General features: G+C 40.5%; 1 protein-coding gene across 7 annotated transcripts in view; it reads right to left on the reverse strand.

The window, feature by feature from the left end:
* KHDRBS2 (KH RNA binding domain containing, signal transduction associated 2) overlaps positions 1 to 11,976 on the reverse strand; it is a 382,051-nt gene extending 370,075 nt beyond the window's left edge. For all 7 annotated transcript variants that reach the window (XR_008449307.1, XR_008449306.1, XR_008449303.1 and 4 more), the window contains exon 1: positions 11,715 to 11,976. Coding sequence is in view for 1 of the 7 variants with exons in the window: in XM_054063510.1 (XP_053919485.1) it covers positions 11,715 to 11,805 (91 nt within the window). In the remaining 6 variants the exon portion in view is untranslated. The remainder of the gene's footprint in view (positions 1 to 11,714) is intronic.
* Positions 11,977 to 25,968: the final 13,992 nt, after the last annotated feature.

Genomic DNA, 25,968 nt, shown 5'->3' on the forward strand with positions numbered 1-25,968 from the left:
TAGTCTGTCACTGAACACATGAAATACACCAGTATCAAAGTTATGTAATTGTTCGCAGAAGCTTTTCAGAAAGTCTTGAACATCATTTTAATTTTTCTTAATAACCAACAGCAATTACTAATGCTTATTAGCAGCTACTTTTATCTACCCACTTTAGTTGACTAAAATTTAATTAAAAGCTCCAGAAACCCTTATTAAAGCTTCAATATTTCTAGCTTTCATCAGTTTCTTAGAGCTAAAGTAAAAACATTTTACACTCGGTAAAAAAAAGAATTTAATTCTCCACTTTATTGTTATAAATTTTCTTCTCCATATCCTTTTCTGTACTGTTGCCCCCTTCTCCTCTTCCCTTACAATCTTGGAATTATTTTTCTCTCTTTTTTCCACTTTTCCTGCATTTTCTTCTCCTTTTTCCCCCTCAAGTGATTCTATGATTCTAGGTAAACTGTCAAAAAACTGCAAAGTTGCCGTCAAAAGTTGGTATTAGCTTCTAATTATCTCCTATCTCCAGCTCAGGACTACTTGGTGTTTGTGTGGATGCAGAAGCACATCAAGCTCATGCTTTGTGTCTAAACCAAGCCGGGCCTTTTCCACTTTCTGATTAAGACATCTCTTTCCACTTCCACCACAAGAAGCACTCGGATAGCTGGCAGTACAAACATTTCCTATTAAAAAAAGCATTATCTCAAACTTTTCTTTGTGGTAAAAACTTTGTCTTCTCCCTTGTACATGACATATTTTGGATTATTCACACAGTTTGGGGCAGCAAGAGTGTTTTCATGATGGAGGAGATACTTTGTGTATTCTAACAACCTGGTACCATATGAACAACTTTTGCCATGCACAACTCATCATAAACTGCCGTATGTCCAGGTTACCTCACAGTTTGATCTTCCAGAAAAAAGAAGATTAAAAATAATGTAACATGAGCACCTGTTTTCCCACGTTCCCTGCTGACCTATGGATCCCTTTGCTATTCCACTAATCACTGCGATATTTCTTACACAATTTTGCACAACCTGACAAGTTGGTGTTTACACTAAGCCATTTATAGCGAGGAAAGCACAAACCAACCACCCCAGTAACAGCAGCAACACAGCATCTGGACAATTTCTAACGAACAAAATAGAATTAAGATAAATTACAGGACATTCTGCAACAGGGTATTTACAGAGACAGAACGATCTTCTTAAACAGGAGCGTGCAGGATCAGGAAAAAATGAGTCCAGATAAGGAAAAAATGAGTCCACGTAATAGAAGAATTGAGCATGAGAGATTACCCGTCAATGGCTTCTGAGCATAACAGTAAAAAGATGTATAAATGGATGTATAATTCATACATTTACCTTGATCTACAAGCATGTGAAGGAAGTTCTTGAAAATTTTAAAATGGGCTAAAATTCCCCTAATTTGCCTACAAGTATTGGTGAAATAATCATAAACATGCACCTGTGGAAAAGCTAAATCTATTGATAGCTCTACAGTCCCACGAGTATACCAGGATAATAAGCATCATTCCCCAAAATTAACTCTCCATTTTCCAGCTGGACAGCTATCTGGAGACAGGGAGGGAGAAAGGTCTCTTGAAATTCTCTTTCACTTTATCATTCCTTCATTTACCCTTCAAATGTCAACAGAAAAGCCAGTAAGTCAGTTAAGAGTTTAGTGCTGCTCATTTTAGCAGATCTGGAGAAAAATCAGTTTAAGTTTCTAATTGGAAAAGTCAGGGAGCCAGCTTCATAGCTGCAGCAAATTAGCACAGTGTTAAGTATTAGGAAAAATAAAGTCTTTTTACCCAGCTAGAGCTCATGCTCTGACCCCAGAGGATGTGTGGCACAACTCACAGACAACAGCAAGAAATTCTTACCACAATCTCAGCAAAGACAAAATTGAAGAAACATATTTCCTTAGAAATATGCAGAAAAATCAGCAATATGAGCCTGCGTGGTGAGAAATAGAGCATAAAAATTTACAATGTGAGAGGTAAGACGGTAACTCGATTTTTCAACACCAAAAAGCCGTTCTTGAAACATACAGAGAGTCCCTGATTTCATGGCAAGTTCTTTAACTTCAAGCATTTGAAAGAGAGCTTTGAAACATACTTTTGAATCCTAGGGAGCATTAAACTAGGGGAATATGCCAAGAGGGGATTTGTTTTCTTTGTCCAGTGCTCACATCTCCTAGGAAAAATATTTCTCCTCAATTTGCAGTGCTGCTCTTTGGAAATTGACTGGTTAGAGCCAGCACTTTGATCCCTACTTTCTTTTTTTTCTTTTTTGCTGAAGACTTACCTGCCTTCACCAGTTTAGAAAATCTAAACTGCTTCTACTATAAAAGAAGCAGAATTCTTTTCCTTCCAGATCCAAAGCAGAGCTAGAAGGAGAAACGCAGATTTTAATAAATCTTTTACAGACTAGAACGAAGTATTACTTTTTCCAATAGCTACATCAATTACCAGAATTCAAAGTATTTTATAAATCAAAAGATTCTGAGGTTTACATCTTTCAGTGTAACCTTTACAACAAGAAATAGATGCTAGAGTATCTGACGGACACTTCAGTAGGTGCAGTGAAATGCAAAGGCAGCAGAAACCTGCCCTGTGTCTTTTACACTGTGGATCACACTAACCTAAGAACAAGCAGGAATGCCCATTGCCAGCAGAGCATTTGAAGTTTTAAAGGTGTCTTTGGTTATATCACATGCAACCACCTATGACTGTCAAACTTTCTATGAGCTTATTTAAATATGGATGATCTTCAATATTACAATATTAGCATTATTATGATTTTCACTTGATATATTTTTCAGTATTGAAACTAAAAAATTTCATTTTAACAGCAAAACTTGCAAAATCAGAAACGGGCATAAATTATTTGAGCAGGTTTTTTGGAGGGTTGGAGGATTTTAATCTGCTGGAAGTCTCAGATAATTTTTTCTTTATCATTTTTATTAGTTCCAGTCCTTTTTCAGATAAGGAAATAGCTGTACTCATTTCCAGCAGGATTCTAATTAAAATATGACAGGATTTACAGAGGACTGTAATAACTAGGATTATTTTTGCCAGCAAATTTATAAAGAATAATTTTGTATTAAAAGTAATACGAATAATACACATTTCTTATAAAGCTCTTTTCACTTAGAGAGATCAAAGATTAGAATGAAATTCAGTATTAGTGAATCATCCTGCAGAGGGGAGTTTTAGAAGGTATTCATTGAAGGTATATAGTACAAGGAAGAAACAAGTCAAAACTCTACATATTCCACACCTCAGACCTTTACCCTAGTGTCAAGGTTTTTCATTTCTTTGGTCAGACTGCATAGTTCTTACTTGTTTATACAGCCAAAGACCGCACTGTAGCATCATTAAAGTTCTCTACTTTACACACTTCATTTTAAAAACTGTGTTCTTCCTCACTCCAATACGGTGCACTGATATTCCTAACCCTGTGCTACAATACCTATCCAGGGACTGAAAAATGACAGGTGAATAAAAGATGAATGCATATTTTCACATTGCTTCGGCAGGCTCAGCTTGCAAACTAGCGTATTTTTTTCTATCATGCATGCTTTATTAACACCTCAATTTCTTGAGGAAACAATGTTCTTATTTATTTCTCAAGAGGTTTTAAAAGAAAAAATTATATTCTGAGGTCAGCCACGAGGACACTGAATTCTCCTTCAAATGCAGCAGTTTGTTGGAGAAAAAAGACTCAGAGTGAAACAGTTAAAAAGTCCTCATGTTTGAAAACGCACTACTCTTACCCTGAACTGATGTACCTCATAAGCGCAATGACTGTGCAGGTCAAGGAAAAATCTCAGCAGTAGGTTTAGCCTACGGTGCAGCTGCAAGGCATAGAAAGGCAGATGTATTCCAATTTTAATAAAGCTTGAAGACGAACTACCAAACAACAGCTGCATTTACAAGCCTAAAATAAGACCCAGCGCATCTCACACTTAGAACCTCAACCCTGTATCCTCAGATGTCATGGAGGAAGCCTTTACGACATTGCTTGGTGGGATGGGTAGATGTTCAGCCCTCCTTAGGAGTCTTATGCACAGGTGACTACTGATCATATCGGATTTTATAGACCATTAAATAGTCCAGCACGCTATGGCAAATCTGGTTGTCAGTAGATATTGCCTGCATATTGCTTCAAGGAGAAAAGCGTGCATCCAACGCAGAAGAATCTGAATGTCTATGGGGCCAGACTAGCCCTTTCCCAGAAGGTGACGCTTCTGTTTTGGCATGTGGAGCCCAACCATGCCACCTCCTGGTTAGGAATGGCCACTCTATTTTAAACATTACACAGGCATTCCACGCTTGGGCAGTTAACAGTTGACTGAGATTTTCTACTCTACAGCTATTCTGCCTTCTCCTGGTACAGACTGCAAATATCGATTTTCCTAATTCTTGAGTTTAAAAATACCTACTTTGAGGCATAAAGGAAGAGAGATAGATGATTACAGCAGGTGTTCCCTGAATAAATGCACCAAGGAGACTAAGGGTGGAAGAAATTGACTAAAAGAATTCCCAGAACAAATAAAAACCACTCTTCTCCTTCCAAGGTAAACGTTCACGTTGCCAAAAACCAGCGCACTCTGTCTGTGTGGGTGAGGCTATGGCCATCCAGATAAGCCTCAGCAAATGCCTTTGACCTTCCCTTAAACAGTTGCTACTAAATTCTGCTGTTCGCACTGAATTGTGCCTTAAGCAGCTCCACCGACTCAAACAGCACCATTTAAAGAGTGAAGCACTTACTTTTTTTTTTTTTTCACAGAAGGGTATCAGAATCTAACCTTCAGTTATTGCATTTATATTGTTCCCTCTTTGCTAGAGAATTTACTGTGTTTCAAAGCACACGTTTTCTAAGATCACAGATCAAATGGTCCTAAGCTGCTTCAGATGTCTGAAAGGAAGAGATTTTTATTATTCTTTTTTAATCACACCCATCATTTTTCTTCCTTCTCCCAGCTTTTAGGACTAACAACTTAGGGTCAATATAAACAGTTACAAAGGTTGCTTTGTTATACTCATTCCAACATTTCGTATTATTCTTTTTTCCCTAAGTCTGTTTATTACCTGGGATTCATCTGCATTACATTCTGCAAGGCAAAAGCACTTCTTAAGATTATGAACACAAACCATGTTGTCATACCACAAACAAAAAACTATTGACCTTCTTAAAAAAAAAGCATTAAAAAAACCCAAAACTCACTCAGTCCTAAAACCTGCAGGGCATTCTACTGATTGTCATGATTACAAAGATACCAGCTGCATCAGTCAATGTATTATATTTGTAGAAGGACTGCCTGATCGCCCACTAATGGCAACAGAGATTCGCGTTAACTTTAGGGAGTTTTGAACAAGCCTGTGATGCTTTGTTCATTGCTGCTTTATAGAAACCATAAGTACCTTGTATTCATCTAGAGTTTGCACTGATGCTACTCCATTTTCATTGAAAAAGATCCAAGTGACAGATATATAAATCTCGTCTCTAATGAAACCAAGATATCTAAAGTACACGCTCTAAGTACTAGCTTGTTTCCCTAGTCAATCTTCCAGTTATTTACACTGCATTTCTTGGGACAGCAAAGTAAACGATGATTAATATAAACTATTTTGTGAACACAGATTTCTTCTCACCTGACATAAACATCAGGGGGGAAAAAGAAAAACAATAAGCAGAAAAGTGACTGCTTACAGATTAATATTAATGTATGAATTTACAGTAACACTTTACATTAATCTTATTTTAATCCAAAGGCTTGTTTAAATAGAGGACACTAATAAACTTGCAAGTATCTTTTCACAAGTAGTTTTCAACTGAAACATTGATGAAAAATGAAGTATCAGAGGCCTGGCTTTACCAGGTCACAGACTTGACCAATACCCTTGTACTTCCCAACAGGGAGTTGGGTTTTTTCCCAGTACCTGAAGGGGGCATACAAGAAAGCTGGGGAGGGACTTTTGTAGAAAGATTTAGACTAGACATAAGGAGGAATTTCTTCACAATGAGGGTGGTGAGGCACTGGAACAGATCACCCAGGGAAGTCAGATGATCTTTAAGGTCCCTTATAACCCAAACCATTCTATGATCTTGGACTAAGGGTATAATTGCCAGATTCTATATTACCAAAGCAAATTCTCACATAGTGACCTTATTATTGCCCCAGGTTTTCAGCTGGAACAAACTTATAAACTACATCTGCCTTCCCATACGAAAAGCAAGTGCATGTCCAACAGTCCACAGAAATTCAAAACATATAGAAGCCAATACATTAGTTGAAATTCTGAACAAAAGACAAAATTAATTTGCACTACAACAACAGTTTGCAGAGTAGCTAAAGCGATTATTGCAGGCTTGTATGAAAGACTTCACTAACGCTCATTGAGTGTCAAGGCTAAGTAATTATATACCTTTTGAATAATCATGTTCTGTCCTACAAGAAGCTTTATGATGCTGAGCTATATGAGTCTAATTGACACAACTGGAGATTTAACGAACTCACGCTATGCCACGTGGTATAATCTAGAGACTTAACCCAAGATTAAAGTTAAAGGCCTGATTCTCATTGCCTTTGGAATGCCAATTGAAAGTCCGAGGTCAATTGTACTGTCATTATACAGAGAGAAATTAGCTACCTCATTACCCAAGTAATGCTGATATTTCCATGGGGAGAGATGCTCTCATTTTGGCCAGCCCTTTCCAATGTCTTTTTCCTTTACGTTTATATTACAAAACACATAGCTGGCTTTAATAATACAGACATTCTAAAGCCACACACATAAATACACATTTCTGTGTAAAATCTACCTGTCCTCAAAAGTATAGACAATTTAGCTTATTAAAAATAACACCAATATAAAACAAGTTTGAAACTACCAAACAGTTCCAGCCAGTTGTCATCTCATCCACACCTTCACAGCTAAAGTCATACCCTTGTTCATATATATATTCTATATTCTATATTCATATATATTCTATATTCATAATCACAGACATGTTACACAAAACAATAAATATTTACATACATGCAAAAATAACACACATACGCAGCTCATTAGCTACCATGGTAGGAAGTAGCTCTAGAATAGAGGGGCTCTTAGTGCTCATTGGAGCTTTAGAGTATGCTGTGGCATAAGCACAAGTTAAGAACCAAAGGCACTGCCCAAGAACACACTCATCACTTTCCACGTTTTTCATCTGATGAGGCATTATGTGACCTCAGACATTGACCAGCGTATCCCCTTACTAGAAGCAGTACAACCTCAGAAAATAACTACCTGCAACCAGTTAATAATTAAATCGTTCAAAACTATCCATGAAACAGCGTGATTTTCCAGCACTTTTAAGAGCCTGGTAGCAAAAGTCATCCTATTACCACAGAAAGACCATCCCCAACAGATGGAGATTTGCCTGTTCTGTGGAGTTTGGCTACCCTACTACAATGAAAAGAGATCGTTCGTTTTCATTGCTGCCTAGATCATAGAATCATAGAATGCCTTCAGTTGGAAGACCGTTTAGTTCCAGTCCCCCCTGCCATGGGCAGGAACACCTCCCACTAAATCAGGCTGCTCAAGGCCCCATCCAGCCTGGCCCTGAATACCTACAGGGATGGGGCTGCCACAGCTTCCCTTGGCAACCTGTGCCAATGGCTCACCACCCTCATCGTGAAGAATTTCCTCTTAATGTCTAGTCTAAACCTTCTTCCCCCCCCACAACCTTTAGCCGTTCCCCCTAGTCCTGTCACTACAAGGCTTTGTAAAAAGTCCCTCCCCATCTCCCTTCAGGTACTGGAAGGTCACTATAAAGTCTCCTCGGAGCCTTCTCTTCTCCAAGCTAAACAACCCCCAACTCTCTCAGCCTGTCTTCATATGGAAGGTGCTCCAGCCCTCCGATCATCTTTGTAGCCCTCCTCTGGACCCTTTCCAAAAGCTCCATATCCTTCTTATGTTAAGGATTCCAGAACTGAACACAGGACTCCAGATGAGGTCTCACAAGAGAGGGGTAGAGGGGCAGAATCCCCTCCCTCGCCCTGCTGGCCACGCTTCTTTTGATGCAGCCCAGGACACGGTTGGCCTTCCGGGCTATGAACAGACATTGCTGGCTCATGTCAACCTTCTCATCGACCAGCACCCCCAAGTCCTTCTCTGCAGGGCTGCTCTCAATCACACCATCCTCCATCCTGTATCGGATAAATATGTCCAATTAATTTTGCAAAAGTTTGAATAAACTAGTATAGACTGAGATAAATATCACCAGCCATTCACACTGCACAAGTTTTTCCAATAAATGACTAATAAATGGCTTTTCCATTTCTAATAGTGTAATAATCACGTAGAAGCTACTTCTATGTGGAACAGGTAATGACCCAAGGGAAATAAAGTATCTTCCAATAAAGGCACTAGATTAGTCATTTAGAGACTGGGTTCATTTTCAGAATCCATCACAAATTCCCTTGGCAATTTTTAGAGAAATTATTTGGTTTATGCCTTCACACTTTGTATCTAAGAAACCCCAGCACCTTTTTCCTCACCTTTCTTTGTGATGTTTGGCAAGTATGCAAATTCTCTGCCACAGAGAGCGTCTCTATTCTGTGGGTTTCTCCACACATTGCACCATGGAGGCTCTAACCCAGATAAGGACTAAAGCAAATAATTTCTGTTCATCCCTCAGCGGTGAGGGATAAATCACTACTGATTCAAGTCTGTATCTGACACAGGTCAACCTGTAGGACACAGACCTACATATTGAAAATGTCAGTAAGTTATTTTAAAAACAACACACACCCAAACAAACAATAAAAATATCAAGCAAACAAAAACATTAACAGGGAAACAAGTGGACTCTTATCTTTACAAGTGAATCCAGTGTCATAAATTGAAACTTCATTGCTAGAATGCTTATCACTTGTATGCCCTTCTGCAGTTTCACACAGCAGCATGTCTCTTCTCAACCTCGGGTTCCAGCAACTGACATGAAAAAATCGCAGCACTTAGAAGTCAGAGTGAATGCTTGAGGCTCTCGACTCTGAAGCAAAAACCTTCAAACCTACACTTACAGTTTTTATACAAAGACTACTGGTAAACAACAACAAAAAAAAGCATAGTATGCGAAAAAAAATAGTTGCTGTTATGTATGTAGCTGATCGTATATTGTATTTTAAAGACCATAAATCCAGAGACTGGAAATATCGCTCCAATACAGACATATCCTAGAAATACATTGTCACAGAGATCTTTGCACCCCCAAAAATATCTGCCAGTTTTACGCATTTCCTTTCTATTTATACCCAGCAGCAACCAGTGCATTAATTCTTAAGTAGTTATACTCCTACCTTGATGAAAGTGTTTCAACAGTCAACCTATGTCACTGTCTAAAACGAATTTCTAGAAAGCTTGACAGATGGCGTTTCGAAGGATAATGCCAGGTATCTGGTGTGAATCTGACATTAGCATTCCCTACAGCTTCCACAGACAACTCACCTTCACCATTTAAAAATCCACTAAAATACATGTATTTCTAGCTATACAAAAAGGAATCAGAGACCCAATCATTTATTCAATGTCACAGTTGCACCAAATGCAATTTCTGCATGGGCCTGACACTCGGAAAAACCTGTTTTATTCTTCTATTTTTTTAACTTTATTTTGCACGCTTTAGATTATGTCCTTCATGCATTCCCTTTCTTTCCCGTACATATGGACACATTCTCAGTAGATACCTCCCCCCTCTGGGAAAAGATCGAACTGCAAGGTGCAAAAAATACATCCCTCTCGGAAATAAGGACTTTGTTTAGTGATGGCTTATTAGAAAAACAGTATGAAGTAGCATAGTTGCCTCTTCAGCAGTAAGGTAAATATGACAGTAGCACCTTGTGTTGGTATTCATACTGAGTTTCCAAATTATCAAACACGAACGCTCTAAAAACCTGGACTCAAGCATCTTTGTTCACTATCAATAAAACATGTATTAAGGAAAGACAACGTAAAGACTGCTGACACAGAGGAAAACACTTACTGCTACTGTTTTAAGTATTTTAATTAGTTATGATTTTCCTTAAGACATAAAAGAACTTTGGGAATTACTCACCCCCTCTGAATGTGAGGTAATTTGAATTTGTGACTCTCTCAAGGGCCTAATCGCACATTTCTTTGCCTCATTCTTATTAAAGTCTCAATAGGTTGTCTTGATTTATGCATCACTCTTGACTACTTGTTTTTGGCATTAGATTCCCCGTTTGGCAGGGATGTTTAAAATTACTACTTATACCTCAGAAGAAACAGAAGTATAAAGGGAACTCACGGGATTACACTTTGCAAAAGTTGAAATGCTGTACCACCAGGCCTGCACTCAATAACTATACCGAGCAGTTACTTAAAAAAGAGACTAAATTATAAACTTTTGAAGGAATCACTAGTTTTGCCGAAGGGAAGGAAGCAGAGTTAGAGTTACTTCCAAGGAATAAGAATGTCACAAGACGGTAGCTGGATCATCATACAAAGCCAAGAGAAAATCATGGTGTCCTGGATAAAACAGTCAAGAAATTGATAAACTGTCCAATCAGTGCCTGACACTGTACTCAATTAAAATCATAAAATAGCTACTAAAGAGCCACAATAATTAACGGCATAGTAGCATTAACACATAAAACTTATTATTTAAGCATCAGAAATGAGAGATGATGAGTTTAACGAGAAACCGGCATCTGGCTTCGTGCAAATAAAACCGGGAACCACGGCAGCCCTTCCGGCAGAACCGAACCCACTGCAGCCAGGGCAAAGCATTCCTAGGGAGCAGCCAGGGCAGGAGCATCTCCCGAATCCGGGGTGAAGCATTCCTAAGGAGCAGCAAGGGCAGAAGCATCTCCCTAAGCCCGGTCAATGCATTCCTGGGGAGCAGCCAGGGCATCCCCCAAAGCCAGGGCAATGCATCCCTAGGCAGCAGCCAGGGCAGGAGCATTTCCCGAAGTCGGGATGAAGCATCCCTAAGGAGCAGCAAGGGCAGAAGCATCTCCCGAAGCCGGGGCAATGCATTCCTAGGGAGCAGCCAAGGCAGGAGCATCTCCCAAAGCCAGGGCGCTGTATCCCTAGGGAGCAGCCAGGGCAAAAGCATCTCCCAAACCTAGAGCAATGCATCCCTAGGGAGCAGCCACGGCAGGGACATCTTCCCAATCTGGGGCGATGCATCCCTAGGGAGCAGCCAAGGCAGGACCATCTCCCCAGTCCAAAGGCGATGCATTCCTAGGAAGCATCGAGAGCAGGAGCACCTCCCCAAGCCAGGGCGATGCATTCCTAGGAAGCAGCCAGGGCAGGAGCATCTCCCAAAGGCTGGGCGATGCATTCCTAGGAAGCAGCCAGGGCAGGAGCATCCCCCAAAGCCAGGGCGATGCATTCCCAGGGAGCAGCCAGGGCAGGAGCATCCCCCAAAGCCGGAGCGATGCATTCTCAGGGAGCAGCCGGGGCAGGAGCATCTCCCCAAGCCGGAGCGATGCATCCCCAAGGAGCAGCCAGGGCAGGAGCATCTCCGCAAGCCGGGAGCGGAGCGGGGCAGGGCGCGGGGAGCCGTCCCCGCAGCAGCCCCCGGCCACGCGCGCCCCGTTCCCGCTCGGAGGGAGCCGGGTGCCCCCTTTCTGCAGCGCCGCGGCTGGGTGGGAGCAGCGCCAGCGCTGCCGCCCGGCTCACGCCGAGCTCATCCCGAGCGGAGCCTTACCGTCTGCCAGGAGGCGCATGGCGTGAACAAAGGAAGGATCCAGGCTGTCCTTCTCCGCCATCAGCTCGGGCAGGTACTTCTCCTGCTCCATCGCCTCCGGGCACGCGGCCGGGGCGGGCGGCCGGCTCCTTCCGCGCCCCCGCGGCTGCCGCTGCCCCGGGCGGGGCGGGCGCTGCCCTGGGCGCCGCCTCCGCCTCGCAAGGGTCGGTGCGCGCCGCTCCCCGCCTGCCTCGGCGCTGCCGGGACCCTCGCCCACCCGCGGCCTCAACGGGGAGGCGGGGCCGGGCGGGGCCACGCCCCCGAGCCGCTCCCATTGGCGGGGTGCCCCGGGGGCGGGGCCAGGCGGAAGACTCGCCGCGCCATTGGCTGTCGCCGGGCGGGGGGCGCGTGGAGGAAAGAGGGAGTGTGTGTATCTGTGTGTGTGTGTGTGTGTGTGTGTGTGTGTGTGCGTGTGTGTGCGTGTACCTGTGTGTCTGTGTGTGTGTCTGTGTGCATGTGCATGTGTGCATGTATGCGTCTATGTGCAAGCGCCTGTCTGTGTGTGTGCGTGCGTGCAAGTGCCACTGTGTATGTGCATGTCTGTGCATGTGTGTGTGTGCATGTGCCTCTGTGTGTGTGCATGCACACCTATGCGCAAGTGACTGTGTGTGCATGTGTGCAAGTGCATGTGTCTATGTGCCTCTGTGTGTGTGTGTGCACGTGCATGTGTGCAAGTGCCTCTGCATGTGTGCATCTGTATGTGCATGTGTGCGTGTGCCTCTGTGTGTGCGCACCTATGTGCAAGTGCCTGTCTGCCTGTGTGCATGTGTGCAAGTGCCTCTGTGTGTCTGTGCCTCTGTGTGTCTGTGCACACGCATGTGTGCAAGTGTCTCTGAGTGTGTGCATGTGTATGTGCATGAGTGCAAGTGCCTGTCTGTGTGTGTGCATGTCTGCAAGGGCATGTGTGTATGTGCCTGTGTCTGTGTGCACTCACATCTGTGCAAGTGCCTCTGCGTGTGTGCATGTGTATGTGCGTATGTGCATGTGTGCATGTGCCTGTGTGTGTGTGCCTATATGCAAGTGCCTATGTGTGTGCACATGTGCAAGTGCATGTGTCTATGTGCCTGTTTATGTGTGTGTGTGCATGCGCATTTGTGCAAGTGTCTCTGTGTGTGTGCGTGCGTATGTGCATGTGTGCATGTGCCTGTCTGTGTGCGCCTATGTGCAAGTGCCTGTCTGTGTGTGTGCATGAGTGCAAGTATCTGCCTGTGTGCCTGTGTATGTGTGCGTGCATGTGTGTGTATGTGTGTGCATGTTCCTCTGTGTGTGCGTGTGCGTGCCTGTCTGTGTGTCTCTGTGTTTGTGTGTGTGCATATGCCTGTCTGCATGTCTTTGTGTAATGTGCGTATGTGCCTGTGTGTCTGTGTATGTGCGTATGCCTGTTCGTGTGTCTGTCTGTGCATGTGCCTGTCTCTATGTGTATGTGTGTTTGTGTCTGTGTGCGTGCATCTGCCAGTCTGTGGGTATCAATGTGTCAGTGTGTGTGTACATGCCTGTGTGCGCATACATGCGCCTGTCTCTGTGTCTGTATGTGTGCATGTGCCTGTGTATGTGCTTGTCTGTGGGTATCTGTTGTTGGTGTGTGTGCATGTGCCTGTGCGTGTGTGTGCATGGGCCCATCCGTGAGTCTCATTGTGTACGTTGGTGTGTCTGTGTGTGTCTGCGTGTGTGTGTGGACCTGCCTATGGGTGTCTGTGTGTATCTCTGTGCAACACTGCGTGTCTGGGCACCTATGCCTGTTTGTCAGTGGGACTGTGAGCATAGGTGACGTGTGTGCACACATCTGTGTGTGCAGATGTTTGCATGCATGTGCATGTGCCAGCGTGTCACCAGGTGGGTGTGTGTCCATGCCTGTGGGAGACACGAGCGCTTGTGTTGAGGTGTATGTGAAAGTGTGTGCGTGAGCGGACTGTGTTGTGTCTGTGTGTGGTTCTTGGGTGAGTTTGGGTGTTGAGTCTGTCTGTGGGGGTGTGCACGTCGGTTTGTGCCTTGGGCCTGTGGGTGTGCGCATCCCTCAGTGTGCATCTGTGTCTCTGCGTGGGCCTCTGTGCCCGTGCACGCGTGTTGTGTCTGTCTGTCCCTGACGGTGTGCGACCGTGTGTGTCTACGCATGCCAGCGGGCTTGTTGTGGCTGCGTCTGCACTGTGGCCGCCTGTGGCAGAGCGTGTGTGGCCGTGCCCGTGTCCCTGCGTGTGGCTGTGTGTGCTCGTTGCGATTCCGTGTCGGGATGCGCGTGTGAGTGTCCGTGCGTCTGTCTGTCTGCGTGTGCGCATCCCGGCACCATCACTCCGGGCGCTGTCCGCGGTGCTGAAGCAGCGGGCCGTTCCACGGCGGCGGGGCTGTCCGCTTCTCGTCCGCTCCGCCCCGCGCCGCCCGGCCGGCGGGCGCTGTCCGCGGTGCTGAAGCCGCGGTCGGTTCCACGACGGAGGCGATGCCCGCTCTCCGCCCGCCCCGTTGTCCCCGCAAAGCACGGGGTGCCTTCCTCGAGCTCCATCCCCCTCTCCGTGCTCCTGGGTCTGCCAAATCTCCTTGGGGACTGTGAAGGTAACGGGGTACTAAAGAGGCAACTCTGCTAACGGGGTGCCGCGTCGTCGGCGTACCTGGGCTGGAGCTGCGAGACAGCATCCCCCCCGCCCCGAGGATGTGATCAGAGCAGCAGCTGCTTAAGCGAGTGCTCTGGAAATGCCTGTCCGTGGCTGCTGTGCACAGCTGGAGAGGTGCCTGGCGGTCCTGGGGGGAAGGGGAGGTCCTGAAGGTCTTGCTGCACATTCTCTGCAGCTCCCACAACCCCACATTATAGAGTTCAAGCAATTCAGTAACGTGTTTTGGCTTTCAGAGTAAACAGAAGATGCTTAACTCACCTAAGCCATTAAAACTCACTTGTGTGACCCAAGAGCAAACAGACTGCCTCACACCACGGTGTGTCATGCTCAATTGCTATATGAAATTCTTTTTCAGCACTTGCCACTAAAAATACTAACAGTATTTGTTCTAATGAAATATATAGTTGCTGCAACAGTACACTTGCAAATTGCCTACTACTGTTCATGTCAAGATTTTTTTTGTTGTGGTGTTTGGAATTTTGGAATTTTATTTTCTCTTCTATTCTGGGGGTGGGGAGGAAGGAGGCAGACAGTGAAGGAATGAGGAGAGGTAAAAATCAAAACAAAACCCTAAGGACAGCCACAAGTTTATGAAGACGTTGTACAGCCATCGCATAAAAACCTGTTCCGTGATGTTGTCAAAATCCTAAGATACATGCAGGCAACATTTTATGCAATTTCCACTCAGCGTGTAGATAATTAAGGGACTACACATCATTACAAGAATATGTAGAGAATGTCAGTGGCCAGTGTGCTGTTGTTCTACAGTATTTCCAGGGGGAATGGCAGAATAAAATACCTGAGAACTAAATTCCCTCCTACAAAAGAGTATAAGCAGGAAAACACAGTGATTTCAGCAAATCTGTGAAGCATTTAAGAAGTGGAGAAGACTGGTAGCAAAACTGAAAGGTTTAATTGGCCTTCAGCTTTACTACAAACTGTGTGTGGCAATAAAGGGGGGACATAAGTTCTCCTTCTAAAACAAAAACAAATGAAACAAAGAGAAGCATAGAACTATGATATTGTATTAATAATTTACCCCGATTCAATTTACTACACGAATAGTTCTTCTTTCCCGGCTAACAGTGTAAGCAAGAAATGGCATATTGTTTGCAACACAGCTCAGGACTGTCTTGCTTGAGAGATCATCTGTGTCTTCAGATTGTACTTCTGCAGCTCTGCTCATCAGAATAAGTCAGGCTGATACCCCTCCGTTCAAAAAAGGGAGAAGACTGATGACAGGGCTATTCTCCTAAAGTACCTTCAAGACGAATCTAAGCCATCCTCACTTGGAACAATCCTGGTCTAGTAGCTTTCAAAACATACCATATGGTTATGTACATGGAAAATGAATTCTGGGGACTTTCTATCTGTGGTGTCAAATAAATAGTGTTACTTTAGTCGGTTTAACTGTACTTAACCTACTTAGATTGTAGGAAACTTTGTTGTAATAGCTTTAAGTATTAAAAAGTGGGAAGCACTATATTCATCAATTTTTATTTTTTTTCTGGTTGAAGGAGCAGAGGGCAGGTTTTCTTGCACATCTTTTTACAGCAAAGTAGGTGGAGACAAGTTTCCTCTAAGTTCATTTTTCAAAAGTTATAAAGTTAAATTGACTTTCAGTGATACTTAGACTGAAGAGCCAGTGAGATGGTTTTCTGAATTTTACCTTACACTTCATTAAAAGAAAAAAAAAAGCATTAAAGTCTGTCAGACAGGAAATATAGACCTCTAATGACATCAAGCATGACTTCATTGCCAGTTGGAGATCAATTCTTTTTCATAGCTACTAAAAACCAAAGACACATTTTACAACTTTTTAGTTGGAAGTGCCAAGCCAAATTAAAGTTTATCTATACTATATATTATTACTAAGCCTGATATTGAACCGGATCACAGCATACCAGATTATATCTTATCAGAAGGTAGAACAGGTAACAATCAGTAGCACTGAAGTCAAAAAACAGTAGAAGCAAACAATTGCAGGAAAGTCTCCAAGCTTTCTAAATGTTTGTTTAAGAATTATGAAATATTTTCAGGATATGCAGTTGAATGGTTAGTGTGAGCACAATGACAATGAAATACCCTTCTGACACATCACATTAAAGTCAATACAATAATTTAAATTAGTGCAGTTATCTATGTTTGTGTGAGTACACCTAGGACATCATACACCAAAGATCAAGTTTGTCAAGAGTTTTCAACTTCAGAAATTCCCTTTGCTTTCAAATTTCTTCTGTTTCACTGGCTTTAGCTATAGATATGGGTCATCTGGTTCCTGAACTGACTACAGATCAGGATAAAAAACCAAGGGAATTTCTTCTACCATCCATGTTAACCATATCCTTCACTTAAAGTGGAATTATAATTGACAATATGAGGAACAAAGAAACAGCAATATATGCACAAGAAAAAGGGAATGTCCCCACTTTGTCCACATTACTTTGTTTAATTCCTTCTTGAGACACTGTTTGTATCTCTACTCCACCTGATCTCTGCCGTCTGGTCTGTGGACCATATGGCTTCATTGTTTGATAATGGGGCACCTTAACACACACAAGCTGTCAATACAAAGCTTGCTTCCGTAGAAAAACACTGGGAAGAAGTATTGGGCTTTGGCCAGCAGTAGGTCAGACACAAACTGGCTGTGCTCTCTCCCGAGGAGGCCATCCCTGCAGCCCCTGGCACTGCCAATACTTTGCTGCATAATCCAGAAGGGAAGCATGGATCAATCCTTCACACTATGCTGGACATAGCAACAGACTCAGCTGTATCGTCCAATCCACAGCTGATTATTCTCCACGGCAAGTCCCTGATTTCAGTAGAATTTTGATCTCTCCACTCATACAACCAAATGAACACTGAATTTCTTAAATAGAGACAAGTCGTACAGATCAGTCTTTAATCTACATAAATCCCCAAACCCATCTTCAGTTAAAAAATTTATTAGCACTTGTTTCCCTCCAAGAATAATTGGAAGGAAATTAAATAATTTCATATACTTGGTGAGCCTATGACTCCAGAAGAGTTCAGTGTGAGTCCCGGGCGTATAATGAATACTGGCTTATGCTATAAATAGGTTTGTGATACCTGCATTACAAGTTCATAGTTCAACAAAACATACATCAAATGAAATTATGTATGTTATGTCTCTATTTCATATTTAGCATTCCTGAGAGGTTTTAAAGAAAAATTGAAAAAGTGATCCATGGTAAATGCCATGGAAGGAAGTATAACCTCACTGAAAGATCTCATTTGTCATTAGTTGAGATGATTTAAACCAAAATAATAAACAATAAAACAGCATTTGAAGACATAAAAAAATGTTTAAACAGGAATGAACGGCAAAGAATAAAACACTCACTGTCCTCATGTCTGCCCTCTTCATGCTTCCCTGTGATGCTACTAAAACCGACAGAGAAGTTACTGAGTCTATGACATAACTAAGGTGGACATCAGATCTTATACTTTGCTTGCTTATGTTTCAAATTCTATCTCTGCTGTCCCTTCTGACCTTTATATTACAGCTTATCAATTGCAGGTAGCTCAAACACTTTCACAAAAATCTTCTCCTTGATCATAGCACAGTCTCCACCTATTTCCTCTAACCTTACCTCCAAGATTTAGAGCTGTTTTATCATACAAACCCTTCAAATATGTTGCTTTCTAAGTTTCCTTTTCACATGATGCAAAACGTCCCCCTTTGCACCTTTCTTTTACCTTTTCCTTTCCGCTTATTGTTTCCATCATCATTTCCCAGTATGCAAATCTCCCTTTAATACAAACTCCTTACCTAAAGGATAAGAACAACACTAATAAAAACTGATGGGCAAAATAAAGTACAAGGAGAACAATACAGGATTTAAAATAATTGAGCTGCAGTTTCCAGACTCCTGGGACTATTCCTTAAACTAATCCTTCAGTTTATAGTTAAGTGTTGATTATTCAGCGTGGCAAGTTACTGAAGCTAGTAGCTTTAGCCATGTAAAAATCAGATGTCTATGTCTGCTCTAGTCACCATAGACATCCTTTACAGTCAGTAGGTGGAAATAGGCTCTTTGAGCAGTTCATTCATCTGACCTGCAGGTACTTATCTTTGGTTGACGTGAGTTATCCTATGCAATATCTGATTTCTCTCCACTGCATATGAAGTCAGTAACTAGATTAGATGTAAACATCTACCTTGTACATAACAACATTAGGGCAAATGAATTCCAACAGATTTCAGTAGTGCACGACAATAAAGAGGCCAGAGAAGTTTATTATATAATGGATGATGGAGCAGAGGAATAAGTCTTCGAAAAAGTGCATGTGATTTATGTGACAAAATGTATTCTACTTCAGGCATACAGAAGTAGAAAAGCAGACGATGCTCAAAATAAAATGATAGAATTTATTTGAGAAAAAAAAAAAGACAAGATGCATATATATATTGTTTGTCTCTGATACAAGTAAATCTAGAAATACCAGAATAAACTATTATACTCAATTGAGAACAGGATTGTTCAGAGGATGAAAGGTTATAAACTAGGAATAAGGAGATTCAATTACATATGGGGAAACGTAGATTGAATCTAACAAGCTACTTTTTCCATTTCATTTAGGAATTGAACTTTCATCAGAAACAGAACTCAAAGAAAGGGAAGCCTGTAGGTTTGGCTACAGGACACGAGAAAGCTGATAATACAATATAATCCTGCTTTTTGGTGGTTTTTTGGTGGGAAGTTTGATTATTTTTCATGGGGGAGGGTGGGGAAATGTAATGGGTGTGATTTTTTGCATTTGTAGCTTTTTATCTAGCTTGTTTGGACTTAGTTTTATTCAGAGAATATTTATCTTTCATTGATTAATTAGCAGCTTGATTTCATTGACTTAGTTTCCTTGATAAGGATGCAGCAGAGGCAACTGCCTGAGCTCAGTCTATTGATCATGTGTAAAATCCATAGCCAGACAATAGGATAAAATTACTGTTTATTAATCCATCAGTCTATTGAAATGTTGCAGCAATGGAAATGGAACAAATTCAGCATATGATTCAACATATGCCTATTTATGAATTACAGTACATGGCTCTACAAAATTTAGCCAATTGCCACTTACTTATCAGCAGTGTAGAAGTATACAAAGAAAATACATGACAAATCACATATGGATGATGTATATATATATGGCAATATATAATCTAAAAATATAAATTTACAGGACATACAAATCATCAGCAAACTACAACAAAAAAGAAAATTCTTCACTAAACAAGTTTCAGGATACTTCATAACAGGAAAATGCCAGAAGGAGTTCAACTAACTATCCAAATCATAGTCAAAAGTTACGGAAATTTTGTTCAAAATTAAACCTGACGTAGGGAAGTGTTTGACACTATACAGCATCTTTATTAATTTAGATACTGCTAAGCATAAACCTATGTAATTGTTTATTATAAACCTATTTAAAGTGTGTAATACTAGCAACAAAACAGTTTAAGAAAAATACCACTTGCATAAAATAAGAAACTCGAAAGAGAGAAGGTTTGGCACTTTAAAGGAACCTAAATCTCTCCACTTTCCATATAAAGAACTATTTTAGGCAGAATATTTCAGTAGGTATTTAAAACATAGGAACGAGTTAGGTGTCTAATTTAGGATTAAATGTAGGTATTACCATCAGTATAAAACATAAAATCCACAGGGAAAAAAAAATTCTTTTGACGATGTGTATTCTAGTTCAGCAGGTGGCTGTGAGTGATACTCCACTGGTAAATATTTGTCTGTTTTTATAGAAACTGCAGAATCAATACTTCACATATATTTCAGTCTTACTGGATCACAGCGCAAACATTTTCTGGAAAAGTCATTGAATGATTTTAAAGCTCTTAGCATTATGCTAAAGAAGATGTGTAGAAGACAGAACAGTATTTGAAAATCAAGTAAGCATTTAATTAACTGTAAACCATGGAAAACTTTTTAAAATTATTTGACAATTTATTTAATCAAAACATCATATCTGAATGCATTTTTTTAATGGGTAGTGGGAGGTATAAATATTTCCAGTTCAGAGGAATAAAAAATTATACCAGCTTTATGAGTCAGTTTTTCTTAAAGAACAAGCACTCTATGAAAACACTTTTAAATTCACAGCCTCTCAGTTTAGCTAAGAGCACTTTGACTCACAAAATATCCCTAGTCTACATGAACGTCCTCACCCTGAAGATATAGAAAAATTAGTACGAACCAAAATTTAAAAACCTTCAGATGGTGAGTACTTTAACCATTCTTGTGAGTTTTCCCCTTCTCCTTACTTCTTAAAATTAACAAAAGCCATTTAATGCTCCCATCAGTTTCTTCTTGGAGAAGTAATCCATATTTAGTTGTCCTCGTAATAGGTCTCTTAGAGATTCTCAAAATAAGCAGAGAACATCAGGAAACTTAAAAGAGAGGAAATTGAAAAAGCAGATAAACATTTAACAAGTTTTTGAAAAAAACGTGTTCCCTATCTGACCAAGTTATGAAGTGATAAGAAGGAAAACATTAAAAGCTCAGCAAATGTTGTTAAATCTGCTAATAATAATGGATGGAGTTTATAATAATGATGGAGTTCATTTACCATTTGTGCCAGAGCAAATAGATTTGCCTTATTTAGGAGCTGTGCTGTATTAGTCTCAACTATGGCAAAGTTTAGTTCAACTATGGAGCAAATGGATGTTGAGTCATGCTTTTTCTGAATAGAGCGTTAAGTGCAGTCTCATTTTGCTATTATTTAATTTTCAAAATAAGTCATACCAAAGCTCTACAACCTCTGTGATTATACAACATATATTTTTGGAGGGGATGAACTTTAAGGGCAAAATATACCACCATTATCTGTGTTTAAGTACTGTTCCAGTTCAGTCAGTATCATTCTAATTTTGTGTAATGACTTAACAGTAATATTCCACCTGATCCAGTGGGATGTCCCTGCCCATGGCAGGGAGGTTGGAACTGGGTGATCTTTAAAGTCCCTTCCAACCCAAACTATTCTATGATTCTCTGATTGCCTTCTGACTTTAATTTTACAGGATTTTGATGTACTATTCTAAACTTTGACCTCTTAAAGGCAATTTAAACTCTCACTTCCTCAAAACATTTTTGATAATTACTATGTATTTCTATAAATTCAATGTTCTGCATACAAATGGGAAATCAACAGCTGTTAAAGTGAAAGCTTGTGAGAAACCTGTAATACAATGATATTTCCTAAACTATGTAAATGTCATCTAACGAAGAATATCTAAAACATCATTACATTCATTTTTTAGGAATATTAAAATGCAGAATCGGATGGATTTGAAGAGATTTATTTTAAATTTTTAAAAGACTTATGTAAAATTTCTTTAATCCTGTATTTACAATTTATATTTTCATCTCCATATACTTCATTTTAAACATAACTTACTCATGATAATATCACAAAACCACTCATATTTTGAATATAGAATGAACATCTATTGAGGACCTTTGGAATAATTTCCCAGAGCTGACTGCCTACTCTATAAAAGACCTGTGGTAGCACGAAGTGGTTGTAGTACTTACGATGTAAATTGAAGCCTTTAATGTTTGCAAAATTTTTGTGATAAAATTCATTAAAAAAAAGACAAAAATATTGTTACGAATGCAGGTTTTGAGTTTTTTTCTGGATGTTGTTTTCCCTTCTTTTCTTGAACAGCCGTTATCTTTAATTGGAGATTGTCATTAACAATGGACTTTGAATCAGGCACAAGGACACTGCAGCAGATGTACTCCAATCTGCTGCAACTGCCATCATGCTGTCCACCAGCACTGACTTCCCCTGACTCTAGGTGAAGGTCTGCATTTGTTCTGGTCTTTAAAACTGAAAGAGGACTATTTCTCTGCCTCAGAAAATGGAATAGATTTTTTTTCTTTTTTATTTTTTTTTCTTTTTTTTTTTGCTAAGGACGAACTTATTTAGACACTTCATTTTGGAGTTTAAACCTTTCTCAAATGAAAATAGTGATGCAACAGACTACATCAGATTGGTTATTTGATTTAAGTTATTTGTTTTCCAAGTAATTCAGAACAGCTTCCTTTCCATCCCTCCTCTACTTATGCCACTGCTGTCTGTCTTCTGCTGAACACTTGTCTTCTGCTCATCCTAACTGCTTTTTATCCTCTCGTATGAATCTGCATTCTGAAAAAATTTTAGAACATGTTTGTAGCTTAGTGAAGGAGACTGCTGAAAGTTGAGGACATAATGGCAATATAAATTTGCATCTAATTCTTCAGTTCATTCTGCTTATATCTTTTTTTTTCCCCCATAAATAGCTGTAAGATACAGAGAATTTAATCCTTCTTGGCTGATACCACAGTTTCCCTGTGCCACTAAACCATTTGATGGAAAAAAATAATTAATCCACCTTCTTCTATAGTGAGGATATGGGTTTCTGCTGAATGCAGATGTGGATATGTTACTGTATAAAGTCGAGTATTTGATCACATATAGCTAGCAACAGCTACACATGTAGCAGAAAAAAATCAGATATCCCCATAAAATAGGAATATTCAAAGAAAATCTGTAAATATTGCCTGCTGCTCTTGTTTCTGGTTTATAAATTTCCTGGTTTAAGCAGAAAGACTTGTGCTGGTTTAAATATATTTACTACAAGTAATATTTCTAAGGTTTAGAAGTAAGCAACTTCAAGAAAAAAACAGACGCTAAGTATATCTTGCTCACCTTTGCTCCATGTTCCCTCAGGATGCATGGCTTTGGACATATGAATCAGATGGCTGTATCTCATCATATATATAGAAAAGCCTTTGGTAGGATAAGTTGCCTGCACTTTTCATTTAGGACTGCAAGATATGTTTTTGTTAGAAAGCACGTTACAATTTTGCAAGCAAGATTTTAATTACTTAAGAAAGACGTTTTCATTAGTTACTTTCCTCCCCCCCCAAATTATGCTTACTACAAAACCAGAAAAACACAACACTTCCTCCCCAGTCAGGAGACAATTCTGTGCTATAGTCATCATATTGTTACCTTTCTTAGGCAATTTCAAAGAAATTTCTCCTTTGGAAAACAGTGGATTTCTTCAAGTACTCTTAACCTTATTAAGTTTTCTGTTAATTGATTCCATCTGGTTGATTTCTGACCTTTCACAAGAAATTTATTCTGGTTTTACACAAAGGGAAAGGATAAGCAGCAATTGTAACTATGAGTTACCCAACATTAACTTCACCTGTTTATCAAAGTTCTTCTCCTATGGAGACTTCTCAGTATTGCAGGAATTCAGGCTGATTAAACTAGATGGTGAGAAAAGTTGGCCATTTACAACAGTAACTTAGTAAATGTTAGATTTGACGTGTACTGTTATCAGACTGTTCTTTACAAAGCCCCTGTAAGATTGATAAAGCCACATCACTGCATGTAAATTGAGGAAGAGAATTGAGGAGGTCCAGATTTGGGTGAGAGGAGAAGAGCTGGAAATCATGTGATTTGTTTACTGCCGCTTCATATGAACCCATCACGTCTTCCAGTGCTCTACTCTGTGCTTGTACCAGCTAAAGGATGCTAAAAGGCTAGAAATTCAGTTTTGAGAGAAGGAATAGACAGTTCCAGAGTGGGAGGAGTAGGAAATAGACCTTACCCCAAACCTCCATATACTGACTAGGGAAAATGAAAATAAATAACAGCCTGGAAAATAATAGGTGTCATCCTTCTTTTGCGGACCTTCCTTTGAATGCTTGAGAGTTTTTTTGCCTGCCTCTCAGTTCTTTCCTTTAGGCTTAAGAAAAAATTGTTTTAATTTAAGAAGTAGTTGGTCCCAGTATGTCACTCTTTCAACTTCCTCAGATACTATTAGTTTAGTGAATTACTATATGCAGTCGATGCTCACCTAAAAATAAATTCAGTAACTGTATTTATGTCAAAATAATGTATTGCAGTATGAGATAAAAACAATTCAATTAAAAATAAAAAGGAATTATCTGGTACCTCATGAGTCAAAACAGATAAAAACAAGTTTGTAGTTAAAAAGATGCCAGAAAAAAAACCTAGTGGTGTGGGCTGTATAATTACACTCCTCAGAAATGAAAGCAGTCCCTTCTTCACAAGTACTCTACAGACATTCAGGTCTAAGTGCTGTACAAAATAGTTTAAAATTATGTGCATTGCTTTCCTGGTTAAGCTCTGTCTTGGGTTCTGTCATCTTAATTTTCTTTCAATGGGTCACCTAGGAGCATTGTACGTCCTACACCTACACAGGGTCCCTCATGTTCTTTGTATGCCTAAGTCCATCAGTGACAGGTATTTGGTGGCTTCAAAGCCTAGCAAAGACTGCCCCGACTCTGTCCTTCTAAATAGACTTTTCTTTGTTCTCTCACTGGGCGCCGCATACCCAAATTATTCATATGCTATTTACTGAGTTTGTTTCAAATGCCTTTCCATCTGCCAATGCTTGAGACAGCAATGAGAGCTATCCTTATTACTTGGCAGAGATGCTTGTATTTGAGAGGGAGAAATTAAGTACCTATGTGCTGTCAGTGACCTCAACAATACTTGAGAGACCCTGTTTTCTGAAAGAAAGCTATACTTCCAAGAATGCTCCTAATGTAAGTATCTATTTAGAAAACTCTTAAAAGAATTGCACTGCGTACCCTACTGCCACAGCAATCTGACAGCCGACCATACTGCCAACGCCACGGTACAGCTCAGAAAAATGACCCATTTCTGCACAAGCACAAGTTGTTTGAACTGAAGGTTTTCATCCCACATAGTCAGGGCTAGCCCTTCGCATAGCTCTGTGACAGTCTATTTCCTCATTAAAATTTGGGAGTCATGGTTGATCACACATTGAAGATGATAAGAGTCTACCCTGTGGAGTGGAACTGCTCCACTCAGAAGTGTTATTGTTAGATCCTGTCAGAGAGCTAGCATTAACATCTCCTAAGATCCTCGTCAAGGCAAAAGCAAGCTTTTTCTGAAGAATATTATGTTAGTAGAGGTGAATTAAAGCCTAGGAGAAAACCTTACCTCAGTCACTGAACCACTGTTAAGGAGATTATCTTATAGGTAAAAGCATTTTTTTTAACTTAATTTGTAGGTGGTAAGACATTTTTAAGAGTCTGAACTCTAAAACAGACAGTAGATAAACTGTCTGCAGGAGGTAGTGCCAAAACATCAATTCTTCAAGTTGCTGAGAAGAGAGGTGTCTCAAACACCTCTTAAGAATAAAACAGTCTTTAATCTGTGAGGACTGGGAAAGAAGCAAAGGCTATACTAGATTTCTCATGAAAAAAATAACCCTACTGCTAGCTAAAAGGACAACTCTTTAAAACGATTAACATTTGCTCCTGAAAATATAAAACTTTCCTGAGTTCTGGCCCATCAGGTAGGTTTGTGCCTACATTTCCATCCACATTCAGTATGTCTTGGTTTCCTGGGTCTGGAAATCATCGTTCAATGAGTGCATACCTTGATTTGGACCTGATACTGATGCAGGATGCAGCAGAGACAGACAACTGGGCTCAGAAACTGTAAAACACTCACATGCCCCATAATCTAGTTATGGTTTATGAGTGTAGATATTAAAGCAAGAGTGAGAAAAGTTATGTGTTCCTGGT

The sequence above is a fragment of the Cuculus canorus genome, chromosome 3, assembly GCF_017976375.1.
Source record: "Cuculus canorus isolate bCucCan1 chromosome 3, bCucCan1.pri, whole genome shotgun sequence".
Taxonomy (NCBI): Eukaryota; Metazoa; Chordata; class Aves; order Cuculiformes; family Cuculidae; genus Cuculus; species Cuculus canorus.